The sequence below is a fragment of the Thamnophis sirtalis genome, unplaced genomic scaffold (assembly GCF_051295495.1).
Source record: "Thamnophis sirtalis isolate CommonGarterSnake01/CBP01778 unplaced genomic scaffold, rThaSir2_p1.2 scaffold_10, whole genome shotgun sequence".
Taxonomy (NCBI): Eukaryota; Metazoa; Chordata; class Lepidosauria; order Squamata; family Natricidae; genus Thamnophis; species Thamnophis sirtalis.
The window spans coordinates 70,477,809-70,497,992 of NW_028261390.1; the positions used below are offsets into that span (position 1 = coordinate 70,477,809).

The 20,184-nt window shown below is 36.5% G+C and overlaps 1 protein-coding gene across 3 annotated transcripts in view; it reads right to left on the bottom strand.

Moving 5' to 3' along the window:
• Positions 1 to 20,184, bottom strand: part of ATP8A1 (ATPase phospholipid transporting 8A1) — a 64,253-nt gene that overhangs the window by 18,466 nt on the left and 25,603 nt on the right. For all 3 annotated transcript variants that reach the window (XM_087724847.1, XM_087724845.1, XM_087724848.1), the window contains 17 exons: positions 18,866 to 19,031; positions 17,258 to 17,385; positions 16,685 to 16,762; positions 15,689 to 15,777; positions 14,105 to 14,149; positions 13,344 to 13,416; positions 12,221 to 12,326; positions 10,450 to 10,532; positions 10,299 to 10,348; positions 10,152 to 10,221; positions 8,455 to 8,539; positions 7,455 to 7,594; positions 6,735 to 6,873; positions 5,672 to 5,736; positions 3,591 to 3,763; positions 2,529 to 2,712; positions 2,314 to 2,424 (listed from right to left, as the gene is read on the bottom strand). In XM_087724847.1, coding sequence (XP_087580973.1) covers positions 2,314 to 2,424; positions 2,529 to 2,712; positions 3,591 to 3,763; positions 5,672 to 5,736; positions 6,735 to 6,873; positions 7,455 to 7,594; positions 8,455 to 8,539; positions 10,152 to 10,221; positions 10,299 to 10,348; positions 10,450 to 10,532; positions 12,221 to 12,326; positions 13,344 to 13,416; positions 14,105 to 14,149; positions 15,689 to 15,777; positions 16,685 to 16,762; positions 17,258 to 17,385; positions 18,866 to 19,031 — 1,785 coding nt within the window. The remainder of the gene's footprint in view (positions 1 to 2,313; positions 2,425 to 2,528; positions 2,713 to 3,590; positions 3,764 to 5,671; positions 5,737 to 6,734; positions 6,874 to 7,454; positions 7,595 to 8,454; positions 8,540 to 10,151; positions 10,222 to 10,298; positions 10,349 to 10,449; positions 10,533 to 12,220; positions 12,327 to 13,343; positions 13,417 to 14,104; positions 14,150 to 15,688; positions 15,778 to 16,684; positions 16,763 to 17,257; positions 17,386 to 18,865; positions 19,032 to 20,184) is intronic.

Here is a 20,184-nt window from a genome sequence, read left to right on the forward strand (position 1 = left end):
CAACTGAACTTCCAACCTGAAGGATTGGAATCACTAATATTTGCTAACAAGTATGTTCATAGCAGCTACAACATAAACTTTCCGTCACAGAAAAGTTAATGAAGAAGACAATGATATCGATTTATAAACTCTTATTAGGTAACATAGCACCTAATTCCTTTGTTTCTTAAGAGTACATTCCCATCCTTATAGATGTTAAATCAACAGATTAATTCTAATCACTAATGGATAAAAAGAATCCCAAAACAATATTACTTTAATTTAATGCATTTCTCAGCGAGATTGTTACAAGTGTTTCATACCTGAAGGTACACAATTGAATGTGCAAAATACTCATCAACTACCTGAGTATTTGCAAAATGTCTATGTAAATTAAATTAGCTGCCTATGATTAATGTTTTGATAACTATGAAACATTACAATGCATAAGGCTATGTTTTCACGGCTGCATTTTCTGGATTTTTAAAAAAAAGCGTAACAGGGATTCCGTAGACACAACAAAATAATACTGAGCTGACATTTGAAATATAAATTATAGGGTTTGGTTTCAACTACTGAATTCTAAACAGATCATTAACTGATATCTAATAATTAGAGGGAAAGGAGAGGAGAACCCGAAAGCAACCTCTCACATAGTAATTAACATAAAAGAAAATTGTTAGAATTTAATAGATATCAGGAAGCATTGATTTCATTTTAATCCAATGCATACAAACCTGTGCCAGCTGCTAGAGTTCTACATTATGGCTGTTAATGTTAGCCGTAGCAGCAAAACAACACATCTAATCACTTAACTTTTTATCAGGGACTTAAAGAACTCACACTCCATAAACATACATCACAAGATATAAAACATTTAAGCAAAACACGAAATATATGCTATGCGTACACGAATCCTGAAATATAAGCAATTAGTTCAGCATTTCAGGTAATTTAAATTTTTTTTTACTCTAGCGTTGTTTTGGAGTAGAATTTTGCAATTTAACGGAAATATAAAATGTAACTAGACGCCACTTATTTGAGCTAAATATTGGTCAAGATGTTTTTCAAAGTTCCAAGAGGGAAAAAAAGAGAGAGTCGGGGCAGAAATAAACAGCTACGCAGATTTTCTTAGGTTCCAAGGATTGTAACGGGACGTCTTAAGATCCTCCATCAGTTGCCTGCTCTCACGCTTGAACAATGACAGGAGGCTCAGGATAGGCAGCTGTCTTTGCTAGAGACATGCATATTCTGTCCATTCATTTATTCATTTGGTGTTGACATAAGCTATTAACCACTGCATGAGCTGCAAAAGTTGAATGTAGGTTAAGTGATTGGCAGATCACTTTGAGGTACGCTCGAAACCTTTCAGGGACTTTCAACGTCTTCCATCTCAGAAGCAAAAGGCGCTACAAGGTTAGAATTCTCAGATGGAGACAATAATACTTACTAAGCTACTGATGTCCTGATGCTTAATTAAACTAAGATTGTCTGAAGTTTCAGTCACCCACTGATTTATATTAATAGGAAAAACAGAACATAAAAAGAGAAATTTGGCGGGCAGCTTTGTTAACTCTGGAGCCACAAAAAATACCGATGTATTAAGCAATGTATTTCCTAGTAAAAGCTTTCAGGGGAAAGAGGGATGACACTAAGTCTAAGTTAAATATCTGCCACTGCAAAATGTTTTAGCCAGTAACGTATCCTTAGCTGGGATATCAGAAGTGGGATAAAAATCACAAAAAGGGAGGAATTTCTAGAAATGGAGAGGTAGCTACTGAAAAAGAAGGTTCCACGGATGACTGAAAATATGTTGATTTCATGTTTTCAGTTAATATTTGTTATCTTCAGGATTTTGTGATTCTTGGTCCTTGAGTTAGAAGAAATTCAAAAGATGTTGAACAAAACTTAAGACACTATATCTCTCAGCAATCCAGAAAATAGGAATTGATTGCAATTTATCAATGTATAGTGGCGATTTAAGTCACTGAAACAAATGAGAAGCAAATACCCTAAAATATAGTAATATAAAGAGGTTTTAAAGCGATTTAAATATTTTAGGAGGCATGTTTCTTAATAATTCTTGCTGAAATAACAGCAAAAACATCTTTATGATTATATTTATTCCCTGGCTATGCTTTAGTTCATATTAATGCATTATCATGCAGCCACCAAACCTAAAGGATGCCGATTACTCTTTGCATTGTGTTTCATAAATCAAAATAGGAAGGAATGTTTGAAATGGATAAAACCATACCTTTCAGATAAAATTTCTGGAGAGGGGGGAGATTGAGAGGTGTGGTTACCCCCCTCCCCATGTAAGCCCATTCTTACCTCAATAATATAAAGGACAATGTTCTTGTAGAAGCAGTACAAAATGCATTTAGCAATTCTACTGTAATTCCAGGCACCATGGACCAGAAGTAAGTTCTTCAAGTACTTGAACTACGAACAAGGAAAAAAAGACACGTAGGGTTTAAGCCTTTGATGCTTACAATCACATAGTGACAATGCTTTAATATTCTCGACTGGAAGTGGAAGGACCTTACCTGAGCTATTGAATAATCTGAAGAATTAGCAGCTTGGAGGCCTTCGTTTCCACTAATGCCAACGCCGACGTGTGCCGTTTGTATCATGCTGACATCATTCGCTCCATCCCCAATGGCCAACGTCACGACCTTTACCTGTTTTTTAACCATTTCTACAATATCAGATTTCTGCAGAGGCGAAACTCTAGGAAAAAAACAAGGAAAAAAAACCCGATATTGCTATTAAACTTAAATAATGTTCATCAGGAAATAGATTACTGTCGTAATTTCAAATGGTCACTAAACAAGAGTTAGCAATTCGAGGACCACATGGATAAGGGTATCAATCCAGATGGAGAAGGCGGACTGTGGTTCTTTGCCAGCTAGGTAAACACTGAACAAAAATCAATGCTAATACTAATTAAAATACTTTTTTGTTTTAGAGATAGCAGCCTAACACTAATATAGATGGTTGCCACCTTTAAAGCCCTTCCTGGCTTGGGACCAGGTGATCTGAGGGACCATCTCTTGCCGGTCATATCTACCTGATCCACCAGAGCGGGGAGGCAGGGAATGCTGCAGGTCCCATCCTCGAGGGAGATATACCTGGTGGAACCCAGAAGAAGGGCCTTCTCCGTGGTGGTTCCCTCTCTCTGGAATATCACCCCCCCCCCGATTAGAACGGCCCCCACTCTGATACTTTTCTGGAAGGCGCTGAAACCTGGTTCTGCCAGCGGGTCTGAGGAACCCAGAGGGGGATGGAGCCCATTAAATGGCTCGTGTGAGGTGCTGCCGCCGGGGGTTGTGATTTCATCATATTAATTTATCATATGACTGTTCTTTTATTAGTTTAATTGTTTTTATCTGAGGTTTTATATTCTGTAAGCCGCCTTGAGTCGCTATGTGTGAATAGGCAGCAATATAAATTCCCCAAATAAATAAATAAATAAAATAAAACATTAGGTAGTTCCCATAAGGGTTGATAACTTTACTGTAAATTCAACTGGAACCAAAAGTATTTTGGAGGAATGCTGCTTAAAATTGTATGAGGAAAGAAAAAAAAAGAAAGATTGATTGACTTACCTGCAACAAATGACGGCTTTGCAGGACAGAGCCAAATCCAAGAAATATTGCCTGACACCAAACGTCAAAGCGTATTTTAATGTTTTGCCGTCAATGATTAGTGCAAAATCATTTTCCTTCCTCAAAGCCTCACCCAGAGTGCCGCAGTGATGGGTTAAGGTCTCTCTTGTTGCCTGTAAAGTATCACAATAAACACACACATCACCTCTGTTGTTCCTAGGGTTCTGTTTATTTTATTCTGAGCGACTTTATAAACATACATTATCAAGGGAGTTAAAAACACAATTAAAATGACTAATAGGTACAAAATTCAACAGCAGCAGGGATGAATCTTGATATATGCTTGTACAACCAGGTTCCTATTTAATTGGGTTCGGGCTATATCAGGCTGTATTTGTTGGAAAATGTGAATCCTTTTAATCGCTTTTTATACACTGAACATAAATGTAATACTGCCGTACGCTAAAATTCTATCTATATTTGCTTCCTCAGAAATAAACTCTCTATTATTTTTGTCAACGAAACACTGCAAACCAGTTGTGTCTTTTAGCGGATAATTTAAAGCCAATTGAGAGGCTTTGCTAGGGGATTAAATCTATTTAACTAGATGACGCTAGTCGTTAATCCACCTCTCTTCTTTTTTCTGGTAAACTTTAATAAAGCAAACTTGCAAGATACATTATTGTTGCATTTTGCATTTTCCTCCAAAAAGAAACAGACTACTGCAGCTGAAGCCTTTTTAAAATCAGTACTACTGTGTTTTCCCGAAAATAAGACAGGGTCTTATTTTCTTTTTGACCCCCAAAAGAAGCGCTTGGCCTTATTTTCAGGAAGGTCTTATTATTTTTGAGGTGCAGGAGGCCCCTTAACCTTGGCCCACAGCCCACAGATCAGCTGATCCAGAGAGAACAGGAAGTTGTGCCTCTGTTTTTGGCACATTCTTGCCAGCCCGAGTATTGCTGGGCCTGCTGCTTTTTTTGTAGCTGCCACTAAGAACAGGGGCGCAGCAGCTAGGGTTTGTGGTAGCGGCCTCCGGGAGGACGTTCTGCGTGGATGGCAGGTGCATGTGGGGAAATGGCACGGACCGGTTGCGCATACGTTTAAATATTTTAGGGGAGGGCTTATTTTCAGGTTATCCTTCTCAGCCATTAGAACAGATAACTTCTGTATCTGTTCTAATGGCTACGATAGGATTTGTTGAGAATGTATCTCTCTTCAAATTGAGGCATTCCGGTAAAATGCAATCATGTTTGGAGCTACGGGGAAAACTCTCTTGATGCAACGAGGCTGACATAATGTCATTTCACTTTCATAGCTCGTAAGTAGCGTAGGTGATATAGAAAACAATGTTTTTGCAGCCAAGAAAGTTCCCATCATTATAAATCTTCCAAGTTCTCTTTTTAAATAACCAAACAGAGGTACAGAACATGTACTGAAAACAGGGCACGACAAAGGCTAGTGTTTAAAAAAACAATTTTCACTGCATTTTTTCTATATTTTGAGATCAGAAGTGTACAGTCTGCTTTGTTTAACTAACAACTGTGATGTTCTTCAAACCTATTTGTTTACTGTTAGGCTAAGGTATTCGACCCAGATTCTTTCTCTATGTACAGTGGAGACTGGAGAAGGATGCCCTCTCTAGCAGATTAGCAAGTCTCAAGAGTTTTGAGATTTTCTAACTCTGCAGGTGCATGTCCGTGTGTGCATGAGAGAATGAGAAAGAGTCAGCATGCCCATCTGTGCAACTGGGAGGGGAATTTTACCTCTTAAATGCAATATTTCTATTTTTAAAAGAAATAGTGGCTTGCATTGTGAGCAAAGCTCCATTTCAAAATAGAATGTCCTGCAGAAATGATTTTTGTGATTTTTTTCTTTTATGACAAAATTTAGCCCCACACTAGCTTCATACCAACATTTTCTAAAGCATAACTTTTGGGAAAATATTTAGATCAAAGAAGAAAAATGCCTAGAGGTTATATGCTTCCTATCAATCATAAACCTAAATAATTAATCCATATTTATTTTTTAAACTAGTCTATACTCGGTACATAGACTGTGAAACAAATTTAGACTATACTTACATCAAGGGAGCCTTCATTTATAACAATCAGCCCCATGTTCTTTTTCAAGAGTTTACATGAATGTCCTATTAGGGGGAAAAAAGTATGCCATTGTGTTTGGATTTTTAAAAGTTGTAATTACACATACATAAAGATATAAACATGATTCCTAACACCGAGACATTAAAATGCAAGAATATTGTGGCTTGGATAAAATAACTGGCATTAAATTACTATATGGAGGTTTGGTGGGAAATTCAAGGCCACTTGAATGAATATATATTTAAAGAGAACACCAGAAAGTTGAGAATTCTATTTGATTTCAAATAAACAAAGAACACAAAAAATAACATACTGTGTTTTGCTTTTATAGAACACACTCAGCCAACATTCACTATCTTTATTTGAAAAAAATATGTTAAACTATAGGATATACTCTTTTAAGAGGGGAAGTTGAGTCAGAAGATGAAGTCAATGAAATAAGAATCGGGTAATTTATTGTTTCTGAGATCATAAATAAATACAATTGTGTAAAAAACCCTCCTCAATGTATTATTTTGTGTAATATAATCTCTTTCTATATTAATTAGAGTTAGATTAAATTCAGATTGCCTTTGTAAAGTCACAGAATTGCAGGATTAGGGAAAATGCTAAAGGATTTGCAAAATTTCTCATGCTAATAAAAATGCCAATATTCTTTACGTGACATCCATTTGACCTTAAGTTATTGAACAGAAATATGCTACGCAGCTATCAGAGTATTTCAGGCCAAAACCAGAAACTTGCTAAAACTTTTCTAGGGCATGTGGTAATGATCACTTGGTAGAAGCTGTCACCTGCTGCTTAATTAAAAGTCTTTTAATTAAAGTATGGTGTGTATGTGGGTGTACATTAAATATATGCATAAATACATGGCTTCAAAATCTAAGAGATTGTTTGGACAAAACTCAGCACCACTTTTTCGTGTGGCTGTTGATAAAAATAGGATGGCCAACATGATTGCCAACATCCGATGACAGATACGGCACAAGAAGAAGAAGAAGAAGCATACATTTAAGTTTACCAACTCAATTTAATATATTACCAATGTTAATAGCTGTCTCTTGCTTGTCTCCAGTAAGAATCCAAATTTTGATATCTGCTTTCATGAGTGTTTCGATGGTTTCAGGCACTTCGTCTTGTAGCTTATCTTCTATGGCTGTAGCTCCAAGTAACTGGAGATTCTTCAGAAAAAACAGGAGAGAATTAACTTCCTTTTCTTAAAGCAAGCAAGAAATATAATTTAGATTCAGGACCTGGTACTTTAGCAAAAACACCTTAAACGAAGGCACTTACTAATAGAAAATTCTTAGTATTACAGTGAAGTGGCTATTCCACCTTTCACTTCTTACCAAAAGTCTTTTTTTTTGCAAGAAAAATAAAATCTCGTAAGAACAAAATTCAAATGAGCTCCAAACAATCGCTCCTTGTGACAAAGACACAGGGCAGTCTTCTCTGCTGGATATTGAGCAATGAGAGACAACCATCTTGCGTGCAGCTATGGTTGGTGCCTTTTAAATGACAATTTAAATCCCCAAACTTCCCTTTTTTAATCACATCTGCAGGTTTCTTGTCAAGTACTTTTAAGGTATTAAGAGACCTTTCGATCGAGAAGTCTGAAAACAAGAGGTAACCACCCCCTTTTAAAAATATATATTCAATCAGTGCTAAGCTACAATGTTCATTTATAATAAAAATCTACATACAATTAATTCAGATCTCAGTAAAGTTCATTGCATAAAGTTAAGCAACCTGGACCACCTACTTTTTCAATTAGTTCATAACTCTCTTCAAGTTTCAGAGCTCTGTTTTGAATAGAGGTTGTAGCTTTCTGATAGACGTTCAGCCACTCCTGATAATCACTCTCTGTAATCTCAGCCACAGCAAAGCAGAGGGTCCTCAGACCTATGAAAACAGCCACATAATGGTCCACAACTATGACTTCTCTGTAAGTTTGGAACTTTGGATTCAAGCAGGTTATAGGCAAAAAAAAAAAAAGGTTTGGGGTTTTTTTCTTTTTTTAGAAGTTAGGGTTAGGCAATCAGAATTCTGAAATGGAAATTCTGTCTGAAATTTCTGAATCTTTAAAACTAGCAACCAGAACTGCAATACGGGGAGTCCCCGACATACGACAGTTCACTTAATGACCGTTTGAGTCCGTTTAGTTACAATGGCACTGGAAAAAGGGATGTACGGCCTTTTCCCACATTTATCACCTCTGCAACATCCCCGTGGTCACATGATCAAAATTTAGATGCTTGGCTACTGTCTTAAATGTCTCAAACTGCCAATTTCAAAGAGGCGACATCACAGGTCGTATGTGATTCTTTTGCTTGTTGACAAATGACAGTTATTTAAGTATACAGAAAATAAGCAAAAGGCAGCGTCTATTGAGGTTAAAAAAAACTTTTAATCTGCACCATACCAGCTGAAAAAACAGAAGGTTTTAAAGTAGCAATAGCAATTAGACTTATGTGCCGCTTGATAGTGCTTACAGTCCCCTCTAAGCAGTTTACAGAGTCAGCCTCAACAATCTGGGTCCTCATTTTACCCACCTCAGAAGGATGGAAGGCTGAGTCAACCTTGAGCCAGTGAGACTTGGAGCTGCTGGCAGCCAGTGATCAGCAGAAGTAGCCTGCAGCACTGCATTCTAAGCACTGCGCCACCATGGCTGTTTATTGTCAATCATCATCTATTTATATTATTATTAATACTCAATTATTTATTACTACGCTGTTATAATTAAACAGTAATACTGTACTCACCTTCAGTAGCAAATAGCTCTAAATGTTTCAAGGTAATTTCTTTGTATTTTGAATTTTCAGCCAGACGATCATAAATTACCGTGTCCTATAGTAACAGTAAACAGACTGAACAAAAATCTATTTTGTTGAGCATTAAAAAAAAAAGTAAAAACAAAACTACGCCAGAAAATGATTCTCTGCAACAAAAACTCTATTTAATGTGTAGTATTACAGTTAATTATTTAATTAAAATGCATATCCCATTTTCCATAAAAAATTCAGCATAAGGAAAGTTCTTTTTTAAAAAATCACCACTATGTAGCAAAAAAACAACAACCATATGTATTTTTATATTAATGCAAAAACTGATTGAAAACAATACTATATGTAACAACCCTTTAGAATTTTAACCAATTTTGAACTATGAACTGAATATATGAAATCACTATTATTTTAAAGAGTTGTTTATCCGAATGCAGCAGTGTGTATCAAATAAATAAAATTTACATCCAATAATGAAACATATAAAATTGTCTCCCATGTTTTTGGTTCTGTATTGATGAGGATACAGCACAGAATTCTGAATAATGTATTTTGGACTGTGAATTGAAACTTTAGGCTTTAAATTAAACATCCCCCCCCCTCCAAAAAATTGAATGTTGCTATTCGAAAGAGCCTTACGTAATGGAGCAGCACCATCTGGTGGTGTGGGTGGAGTAGTACACCCACTTTCTATTAGTTTTGTGTGTAGGTTTTTTTTAAAAAAAACCAATTTACCAGTTGTTGCTTTACCTGGCGTTTTCTTATGAGTATTTTTGCCTTGTAAGTAAATAAGACTTTTATGTTTGATTCCCCCCCTCCCAAATTTGTTTTCTTTAAGTAAAATTTGATTTTGTTTATGTAAGGAAGGGGGGGGGGGAACCACCAGGGGGGAGATGGCCAATGCTTGTGCTCCCTCCTTCCCCTATCTGTTTCCCCATTGGTAGATTTGTCAACCACACACAAGGCAGTTGTGTTTCAAGTGTTAGGGGCCTATGTGTGCCGAAGATGCAGTTAGGTACCCGAGCATTTTATCTGTCTTATCCAAAAGAAAAATGAGGCTAGAAAAATAGGAAAAAAAACCTGGAATCTTTTAGTGATCAGGTTATCTTCTCCTAAATTTCGGGAGATTCCTTAGCACTGTACCCAAGAACTGGGATCCAGGATGCGTTAAACCAGGGGTGTCCTTGGCAATTTTTAAGACTTGTAGACTTCGACTCCCAGAATTCCTCAGCCAGCCAATTGTGGGAGTTGAAGCCCACAAGTCTCAAAAGTTACCAAGGTTGGACACCTTGCGTTAAACAAACAAAATGCATAGGCATAAAACTGAAATCACAGTAGGGTAAAACTAGACTTTGAAGCGGTGTTCCCCTCTTTCCATCAGAAAGTAGGCATTTCCCCCCCACTTTAAAACTGAAAAGAAAGACACAATTACACCCCTTCCTCAGCTTAAAAAGAAGCCAACAAGAGGCGGAAGAGTTTCCTCCATTGGCTTCAGCCGAGAATGTGTCAGGACATTCTTTTTCGTGTTTACTGGTATAGAAAAAAAAAAAAAAGGACAGAAGAGAGTGGCCTGACTAAACAAGTCATCATCTGTTTATTCCTTGAGAAAAATATCACTGGCAATCAAATTTCAGAAATTTACATTTGGAAAAAACAAAACGGAGTTGACAACTTACAGCTCCTTTGCAGTAGAGTCTCAATTTCCCGGATGGCGTGCGCACAATCACAGACATTCTTTTTCTAGAACTGGAAGAATTGAAAAAATGTTAACATTTTTAAGGGACTGAGAAAACAAAAGACATTAAAAAGGCCTATGTAATTACCTTGTAAATTCTAACACGTTTAGCAATTCGTATCTTTCTTCTTGACCCAGCTGGGGGGAAAAAAGCAACAACAAAAAAACTTTTAAAACTTCAAAGGCCTTTCTGATTTCTCAACGATACCCTTGACAGTTTACTAATTTAATCTACTTACAGATTCTATAATGACAGAGTCTGGTGTTCTTCCAGTAAAAACAAAACGGAGTTGCTTAGCTGCTCTAACTAATGCTCCTTCATCTGTAACAAAACACACACTATTATTTCACTGGCAAATCAATAAGAACAATAAACTAAACTGGTGGTTTTGACCACCAGAAATTTGATTTTTCATCTTCATTTTATTCACACGCAATTTCATTTCATTCATATATATTTTCCACTACATTTTTTTCCAAGTTAAAAAGAAGCAGATTTCATAATTTAAGAATGATTCCAAAACAAGACTTCTATCATATAATAGCCTTTCCTGGTTCATGTAAAACAGAAGTTAAACTGGATCTCTGATAAGATCATAGTGCAGACAGAAAGCTATAAATCCACCATACCATGTGCTAATGTCTTTGTGGTGCTTTGTGGTGTGACCAGAACAATCTTGAACTAAACACACTCAAAACCATAGAAATGGTAGTAGATTTTAGGAGAAACCCTCCTATACCACCCCTCTTACAACATTAGACAACACAGTAGCAACAGTAGAGACCTTCCCGTTTCTAGGTTCTATCATATCTAAAGACTTAAAATGGACACCTAAAATCAAAATTGTCATCAAAAAAGCACAACAAAGAATGTCCTTCCTGCGCCAACTCAGGAAGCTCAAACTGCCCAAAGAGCTGCTGATTCTGTTCTACAGAGGGATGATTGAATCCATCATCTGCACCTATATAACTATCTGATTTGGCTCTGCAACCCAACAAGACAGACACAGACTTCAGAGGATAATTAGAACTGCAGAAAAAACAATTACTATCAACCTGTCTTCCATTGAGGACCTATACACTGCAGGAGTTAAAAAGAGGGCCATGAAAATATTTAGCAGTTAGACTTATATAGCAATAGCAGTTAGACTTATATACCGCTTCATAGGGCTTTCAGCCCTCTCTAAGTGGTTTACAGAGTCAGCATATTGCCCCCAACAATCTGGGTCCTCATTTCACCCACCTCGGAAGGATGGAAGGCTGAGTCAACCTTGAGCCGGTGAGATTTGAACAGCCGAACTGCAGAACTGCAGTCAGCTGAAGTAGCCTGCAGTGCTGCATTTAATCACTGCGCCACCTCGGCTCTATTTATAGACGCCTCACATCCTGGACCTAAATTATTTCAACTATCCTCAAAACGACGCTATAGAGCACTGCACATGACCATGGGGATGCTGTAACAGTCGTAAGTGTGAAAAATGGACATATATCCCTTTTTTCAGTGCTGTTGTAACTTCAAACAGTTGAGGAAACGGCCATGAGTGGAAATGAGAAAGGGAGTGGCAAAGACATATAAAGGTAAGTGTGGAGGCTACTTCCTTATCTCTAACCTCCAAGCATAGATATAATCACAGACTTTCACATGGACTTTTGAAAATCAAGATCTTCTGTCCAGAACAGTCTGTTATTCCAATGATTGGTGGTATAAATTATGGGCATGCATTGTTCAACTAAACCGGCACGAATTCATTCTCTTCACATTACATTGCATGAAGAAATTCTACAAAGCCTATTACAGGCGTGACTTTGTGTGTGGTAAGTCAAAATGTCCCTTTAAAGGCCCACATTATCCCCAGAATAATGTTCAGCCTACAGTTAGCAATGCATCCTTTTTACAATAAACTCCAGACTAATCCAGCCATTCAATGTGAATATATCTTTAAGTATGTAATTGAACGTTAAAGCAGTTCAAACTTTTACATAGATTACGGGCTGCCGCGTAAGCCTTACCTGGAGATGCCGCTTGGTAAACTATTCTGTCATCCTCCCTTTCTGGGACAGCTGTGTGACAAATGGCCATCATTGTCAAAAACTCACAAATTATAGGTGCCGTTGGCTGAAAAAACAGAAAACAGTAGAATGAATTGTTCTTTTGTCTAGAATTAAAAATCGTACAGTACAGACAAACAGGTGCAAAAATAGCTATATGAATATAAACATGTCTTTTTAAAAAACAACAACGCTCATTCACCTTGGAAAAACAAGATGGTAGGGGAAATGAAAGAGACAAAGAAAAGATATGCATTTTGTTTTAAAAAACCAACCAACCCAGGTGCTTAATGAAGGAAAAGGGGTAGTGGTAGAAAAAAGGTTATGAGTCATAACAATGACCAGTGTTCCTCTCCCTTCTTGACTGCGGACCTGTTTTTATGCATATCAAAACTCCACTCACTGATGGTTAAACCCTTAAGAGGAAATAAATATTGTTAACTCTTCTGATAATCATGATTATTTTTTTTCCAGTTTTGATCACTACACTATAAAAAAGATGTTGAGACTCTAGAAAGAGTGCAGAGAAGAGCAACAAAGATGATTAGGGGACCGGAGGCTAAAACATACGATGAATGGTTGTAGGAATTGGATATGTCTAATTTAATGAAAAGAAGGACCAGGGGAGACATGATAGCAGTCTTTCAATATCTGAGGGGCTGCCACAGAGAAGAGGGAGTCAAGCTATTCTCCAAAGCACCTGAGGGCAGGACAAGAAGCAAAGGATGGAAACTATTCAAGGAGAGAAGCAACCTAGAACTAAGGAGAAATTTCCGAACAGTGAGAACAATTAGACAGTGGAGCTGCTTGTCACCAGAAGTTGTAAATGCTCCAACACTGGAAGTTTTTAAGGAGAGATTGGACAACCATTGGCCTGAAATGCTATAGGGTCTCCTGCTTGAACAGGGAGTTGGACTAGAAGACCTCCAACTCTGTTATTCTGTATTTATTTTATTAGAGTTTTATCCTGCCTTTATTACTTTGTAAGTAACTGGCGAATGTACATAATGGCCCCTTTTCCTCCTATTTTATGTTAGTTTTGAAGTTATTATTTATTTTGCATCAGGGTATTTCTGCATCTTACATGTTTGCTTTGCAGATTTTCCAGTAATGATGAGTCGCTAAATGTTTTTTCTTCCCTTGTTTGTGGACTCTGGCTAAAAATAAAAATGAAAGCAATGAAACAATTACTACATACTGTATATTTGATTTCAAAAAACCAGCTTCATTAAATCATGTAGATTCTGTTTACATCTTTTTTGAAATAATGGTTACACAAGATTTGTATTTAATTTGTATTTAAGGAGGCATCTCACATTTTAATTACCATCCACATACTTATAGTTTGATTAAGTAGTACAACATATTTAACTGGGTTCAACATAAAATGATGATAAATATATAGAATGAAATATTAGTTAATTTACCCTTTCAAATCATATCAAAATCAGACCTTTCCCATGGATTAAAAATCAAGTCAGCCTCTGATAACAAATAATGGTTTCCTAGACATTGAGTTTTGATGAACGTATATGGATATTTTTGATAATGCTGTAAAATTATACTGTAATGCTCTAATAATTCTAATATGAAGATTTCAAAACCAAGTTATTTATATTTGAGTGAAGTAATGTTTAGTAAAGCTTACTCACTCTAAAAAAATGGATGAGCAATAAATTATCTTTGCAATTGATGAGTCAAATCCCACTTCTCAATAGAAGAAATGTTTATTTGAAGGTACTGTTTCAGAATTACTTTCTCTATATACACTCAGTTTCAGTATGTTAATAACAGTTATAGATCATTGCGAGTAGAAAGGAAATAGCAACAAAAATTAGTGCTTACCACTCATCCGAAGTACAGCCAAAATCATCCGTCTCAGGAGAATGGCTGTATGAAATGTAAAGAAGGCAGAACAACATAGAGAAATAGTTAAGAAAGCTAAGAAAGGCTTGAAGCTCATCAGTAAGAAATTAAAGCAAAAAAAAAAAAAAATCCACAAATGATCTAGTGACCCATTAATGCCATTGAAACTGTAGGTTTTAAAAAGTGATCAATGGTATTTGGAGTCCTATTTAATTAGGGCCCTGGAGTGCACGGCCTGCCTTACATAACTCAAGCATGCAGCTCTGGCAACTCCAGACCGGGGGTGTCCAATCTTGGCCACTTCAAAGCTTGCAGACTTCAACTCCCAGAATTCCCCAGCCAGCAAAGAAAGGGAAGGCGGGGATGGGGGAGGTTTTAAACCTGAGGACAAGGCACAGCCAGGTGTGGTGTTATAAGAGAAGAGGAAGCAGGAGTCCAAGAAGGGTCACATGCGTCAGTCTATAGCACTAAAACTTTTGGTTCCAATTTCTATCGTGTTTTAAAAATCCAATAAATGCAAGTGTGCACGTGTTCTTATAGATCAGTGTTTTTCAACCTTTTTTGTGCAAAGGCACACTTTTTTCATGAAAAAAATCACGAGGCACACCACCATTAGAAAATGTTAATTTTTTTTAACTCTGTGCCTATATTGACTATATATAAAGTAATTCTCCCACGGCACACCTTACACTATGTCACGGCACACTAGTGTGCCACGGCACAGTGGTTGAAAAACACTGTTATAGATGGACTTTGAACACAGCAAATTCTTTTAACTCCCATATCCTGAAGAATTTTAGTACAGGACATCCTTGACTTACAATCACAATTGAGCCCCAAATTTATGTTGCTAAGTGAGAAATTGGTTAAGTTTTGCCCCATCTTACGATTTTCCTTGCCGTATTTGTTAAGTGAATCATTGCGCTTGTTAACTTAGTAACATGGTCGTTAAGTGAATCTGGCTTCCCCATTGACTTTGCTTGCCAGAAAGTTGCAAAAGGTGATCACATGACCCCAGATGCTGCAACTGTCATAAATATGAAGCAGTTGTCAAACATCCTAATATAAATCACATGACTATGGGGATACGGCAACAGTTGTAGGTGTGAAAAACAGTCAGAAGTCGCTTTTTTCAGTGCTGTTGTAACTTTGAACGGTTACTAAAGAAGCTATTGTAAGTCGAGAACTATCTGTATTAGTATTTTAGTATTCTAGTCTTCTTGTATTTTTAATAATTAACAATCCGACAATCAGCGGCTCACAGGAAAGAGTGCTGTAGAGGTTGCTAAAGTTTAAGTGAAAAAGCATCTGTGTGAAATGTCTGGATTGATCATTTGAACTCCACAGCTAAACAGATGAAGCTGACTTAAGAGTGATATGACAGGCCCTGAAATAGTTATGCATCAGAGGCTTTTGATTGTCTTTGAGACTATTTTGCTTTTAACTTAAAAGATCCTGAAGAGCTCTCCAAAAGTATTTTAATGACATTGCAAATGTCCAACTTTTTTTTTTTAAGGTAGCAAGGTAGATGAAACCAAGCAATGACATAAGAAGAGAACTCACCCGTAAGATATTCCTGCTATAGTACACTTCTTAAATTGCATAACGTTGCACGTCAAGGTACCTGTTTTGTCTGAAAAGATGTATTTGACCTTTAAAAAAAGTAAAAGTAAATGTTCTTAAATATGTTTCACTCAGCGTACATTAATATGACAACCCTGTTGTAGTAACACAATGTGGTTTCTTAAATTATTCAACATATTGAAAATGCTAGCCAAAAATTGTACAAACGCTCCCCAGTATTGGATAGTTTTAGACAACAGATCCATAAACGGGTCAGCTTGGAATTTAGCACCATTTTTCAAAAACTTCACAAATTAGGAGTACTGGGATCTCAAGAAGGATCATTTGAAGATTTATGTTCTGTCTACATGGATGGGATTAAGCCTAGTAGCAGCTGTTAAATAAATAACATCCTCTTTTTTGGGAAGTGTCTCTAAAGCTGCTGTATCTCCAGGAACTCTTTGTCTTTTTGTTTCTTTCATAATATTTTATTGAACTTTAAAAAAATACAAAGATGAAAAACTAATTGTAAGTGTTGCTTACTGAGAATATTTGTGATATCTTGTCAATGGTTCCGGTAATGAGTCATTGCTAAAAATGGCACTTAGGCTCATTTGTTTTTTGTTACCAGATCTGTAGGACTCTTTATAAATGTTCTCCTGTTCAGAATAGTGGTTGAATTAGGGTATTGGTATAAATGAGTCTCATTAGGCTCTGGCATGTTGCGGAGAATCATCCCTAGGACAGGAGTGGGCAACTGTGACCCCTTTATAACTTGTGGACTTCAACTCCCCAAAACTGCCAAGAATTCTACACTGGCATATTTGGGGGATAAATGTAAACACAGTCCATTTAAACATAGGATAGAGAATGTTTGCATTCTGCCAAGTTATCAGATAAATGACAAAGGAGGTGGTTGTGTGAATTTAAATTAAGAAATTACACATTAATAAAACAATAGAACTCCCCCCCCTTCCCCCACCAAATCCAAAATACCTGGCCAAGTTCTTCATTAAGATTGGACGTACGTGCCATGGCAGCAGTGTCTGTAAGTTCATAATGCATGTCAATATCCTAATGAAATAATAATAATAAAAAAGCTGAAAGGGCTATTAACTCATGCACACACTCCACTGCAATCTGTTTTGAGCAAAACATTAAGCAAGAACTTGGCATTAACTAAACATTTACCAAAATTGTATTCCCATGTGTAAATATTGAGGATAGGATGTGGATATAAAGTCAGATATAGGGCTAGGAGGTAGACTTCCATCATTGAGAATATGCATTAGACTACTCATCATCTGACTTCATAGTTTGTATTAGGCGTAAACATGTTTTTGTAAGCTTGTATCTTAAAAGGTTTAGTTGTAAGGGATTTCATTAACCTATACCATTTAAAGCCTCCAGTCATGTAACATTATATTTTGTGATATTTTATCCTGAAATTTAATCTGCACTATTTTAACAAATAGCTTGTATTATCAAATATTATCAAACAACATATATTCTATTCTTGAAATGAATTATTAGAAAGTCTGCAAATAGCACAATAATTTTTATATTTACCCAATTTATAAAGTATGCTTGAATAAATTTAACAACTTCCAGTGTAACTAACAGGCTGATCGGAATTAGATTATTGAAGAGAATGATAAATGTCAGGAAATTAAGTCCAAAATTATTAGCTCCACCATCTGTTAAAACAGGGAGAACAAAGAGAAATCATGCATGATTTATAACATTAAGTACAATAATTCTAGAAATTTATTTATTTAAGTTTTTTTTTTAAAAAAAACTATATATAAAGCTCTTCTAATACCCTGGTTCCTATGAAACCTGCTCTTGAATCTGATTATTTGCCTTGGAAAGAAATCTGAATAGAGGTGTCAAAAAAACCCAACAAATTAGAAAACAGAAGTTAAACTGGATCTCTGTTAAGATCATAGTGCGGACAGAAAAGTATAAATCCACCATACCATGTCCTAATGTCTATGTGGTGCTTTGTGGTGTGACCAGAACAATCTTGAACTAAACACACTCAAAACCATAGAAATAGTAGTAGATTTTAGGAGAAACCCTCCTATACCACCCCTCTTACAATATTAGACAACACAGTAGCAACAGTAGAGACCTTCCCGTTTCTAGGTTCTATCATATCTAAAGACTTAAAATGGACACCTAACATCAAAAACATCATCAAAAAAGCACAACAAAGAATGTTCCTTCTGCGCCAACTCAGAAAGCTCAAACTGCCCAAGGAGCTGCTGATTCTGTTCTACAGAGGGATGATTGAATCCATCATCTGCACCTCTATAACTATCTGGTTTGGCTCTGCAACCCAACAAGACAGACACAGACTTCAGAGGATAATCAGAACTGCAGAAAAAACAGTGGCTACCAGCTGCCCTTTCATGGAGGGCCTGTATACTGCAGGAGTCAAAAAGAGGGCTGTGAAAATATCTACAGACCCCTCACATCCTGGACACAAATTGTTTCAACTTCTACCCTCAAAATGACACTATAGAGCACTGCACACCAAGACAACTAGACACAAGGACAGTTTCCCCCCCGAATGCCATCACTCTGCTAAACAATCCATTCCCACAGCACTGTCAAAATATTACTAAGATTGTATTATTTGTTTTATTTAGTCTCCTAGGATTATTTATGTTGATTGCTTATTTAGTATCCTATGACTATCACTAAATGTTGTATTTTATGATTCCCGATAAATGCATTTATGACTATGATCATGACTTATCACTTATATCTTTATGCACACTGAGAGCTTATGTACCGGAGACCAATTCCTTGTGTGTCCAATCACACTTGGCCAATAAAGAATTATGTTCTGTTCTGTTCTATTCATTTAGACTCTTTGAAATAATGTATGAAATGCAACTACGGGACAGGGCTTCACACAATTTCTTATTTGAACCTGGACAAATATGTCTTCTGGTGAATTTGTATATGGTTATGCAAGTGCGCGCGCACACACAATTCTTCAAGTTACCAACTATATTAAAAATTTCATTTAAAACTTTTAGTCAATATTAACCATAATACTGTTTTAAACAGGAAGGACGCATCACACACTTATTTTACTTTATAGACGTAAAGTAAGATATAGATATCAATATGGCACAAAAAATGCACTTGTTTTAAGCGGCTTACAGGTTAGGTTGATGTACCAGTCTTTTCCTTCGTGCTTTTGATTCCATATAGCTGCACCAATGGAACAAACTAGAGACATGGCAATAAGAATGCAGAACAAAAACAGAATTTGTATATTTGTAATTCTTTCCACATTAGACAGCTTAAGAGGTGGGCTTGTTGAGTTCTGTGGAAGAAAAGGAGGGTCCACAAGTAAATATGACATTCACATGCTATTTTATTTCCTTTTCTTTAATGTCTAAGGATATTTTCATGCTTTAATCATCTTAAATATTCATATCAATTACTGATATAGCTTACTAGCCGATAACCCGGCGTTGCCCAGATATTTATTTATAGGGGGGAATGTCAGGACCAAATGTAATTTCTAATGTTGGATTTTCCCCCCTACCAGAGGGAGCCCCCTTGTGGAAGTACTGTGAAGCCGTTACCATGGCAACTCCATTGCGCTGCACAATAGAAGCCATTTTAAGGCACAACAGGCTGTATCTTAACAGAACACATACCCAGAGGGGTGTTAGGGGTGTCTCACCCCCACAGTATTTCTCTATAGAGAGTAAGTTATCTGTGTACCAAGTTTGGTTGAAATTGCTCAGGGCGTCCCAGAGCTATGCTGGAACATACATACACAGAGCTGTTTTTATACATGTACATTCTATTCTATTCTATAAAGGCTTGAAAAACACAGTACAGTTTTAACTTAGGTGGTACATTCCATTGATGGTGTCAATAAATAAACAATAGGAACTACTGTTGAAATAAATGCTAAAAAGAGTGATACATTAGATTTTGGTAGCCATATGAGACTGTTGTGGCATTTTAAAAATTAACAAATAATTGAAGTGTATGTGATAAGAAGGTTGATTGTCTTTTATATAACATGGGATTTTGTTGTCCTATAAATAAATTACTGCCGATTTAATTTGACAGTAAAATAAATGCACACTTTTATTTATTAATTTATGAGTCATATGTTTATCCAGTGAACTGAGAAAGCGAAGGATATAACCTTGATATGTGTCAAATGATACCAACGTATTTACCCAATAATAATGAAGGCCAACTATTTTTTTTGATCTGTATAGCAAATTCATGGTGTTAAGTGTTCCTTTGTGCAGATAGTCCCCAACTTATGACTATACTGGAGTCTAAATTTTTTGTTGCTGAGACAGTTAAATGAATTTTGCCCCATTTTACGACCTTTGTTGCCACAATGGTTACGCAAATCTGCTATCTGGGAAACTGCATCTGTCATAAACATGGGTCAGTTACCAAGCATCTGAATTTTGATCATGTGACCATGAGGCTGCTGCAACGAT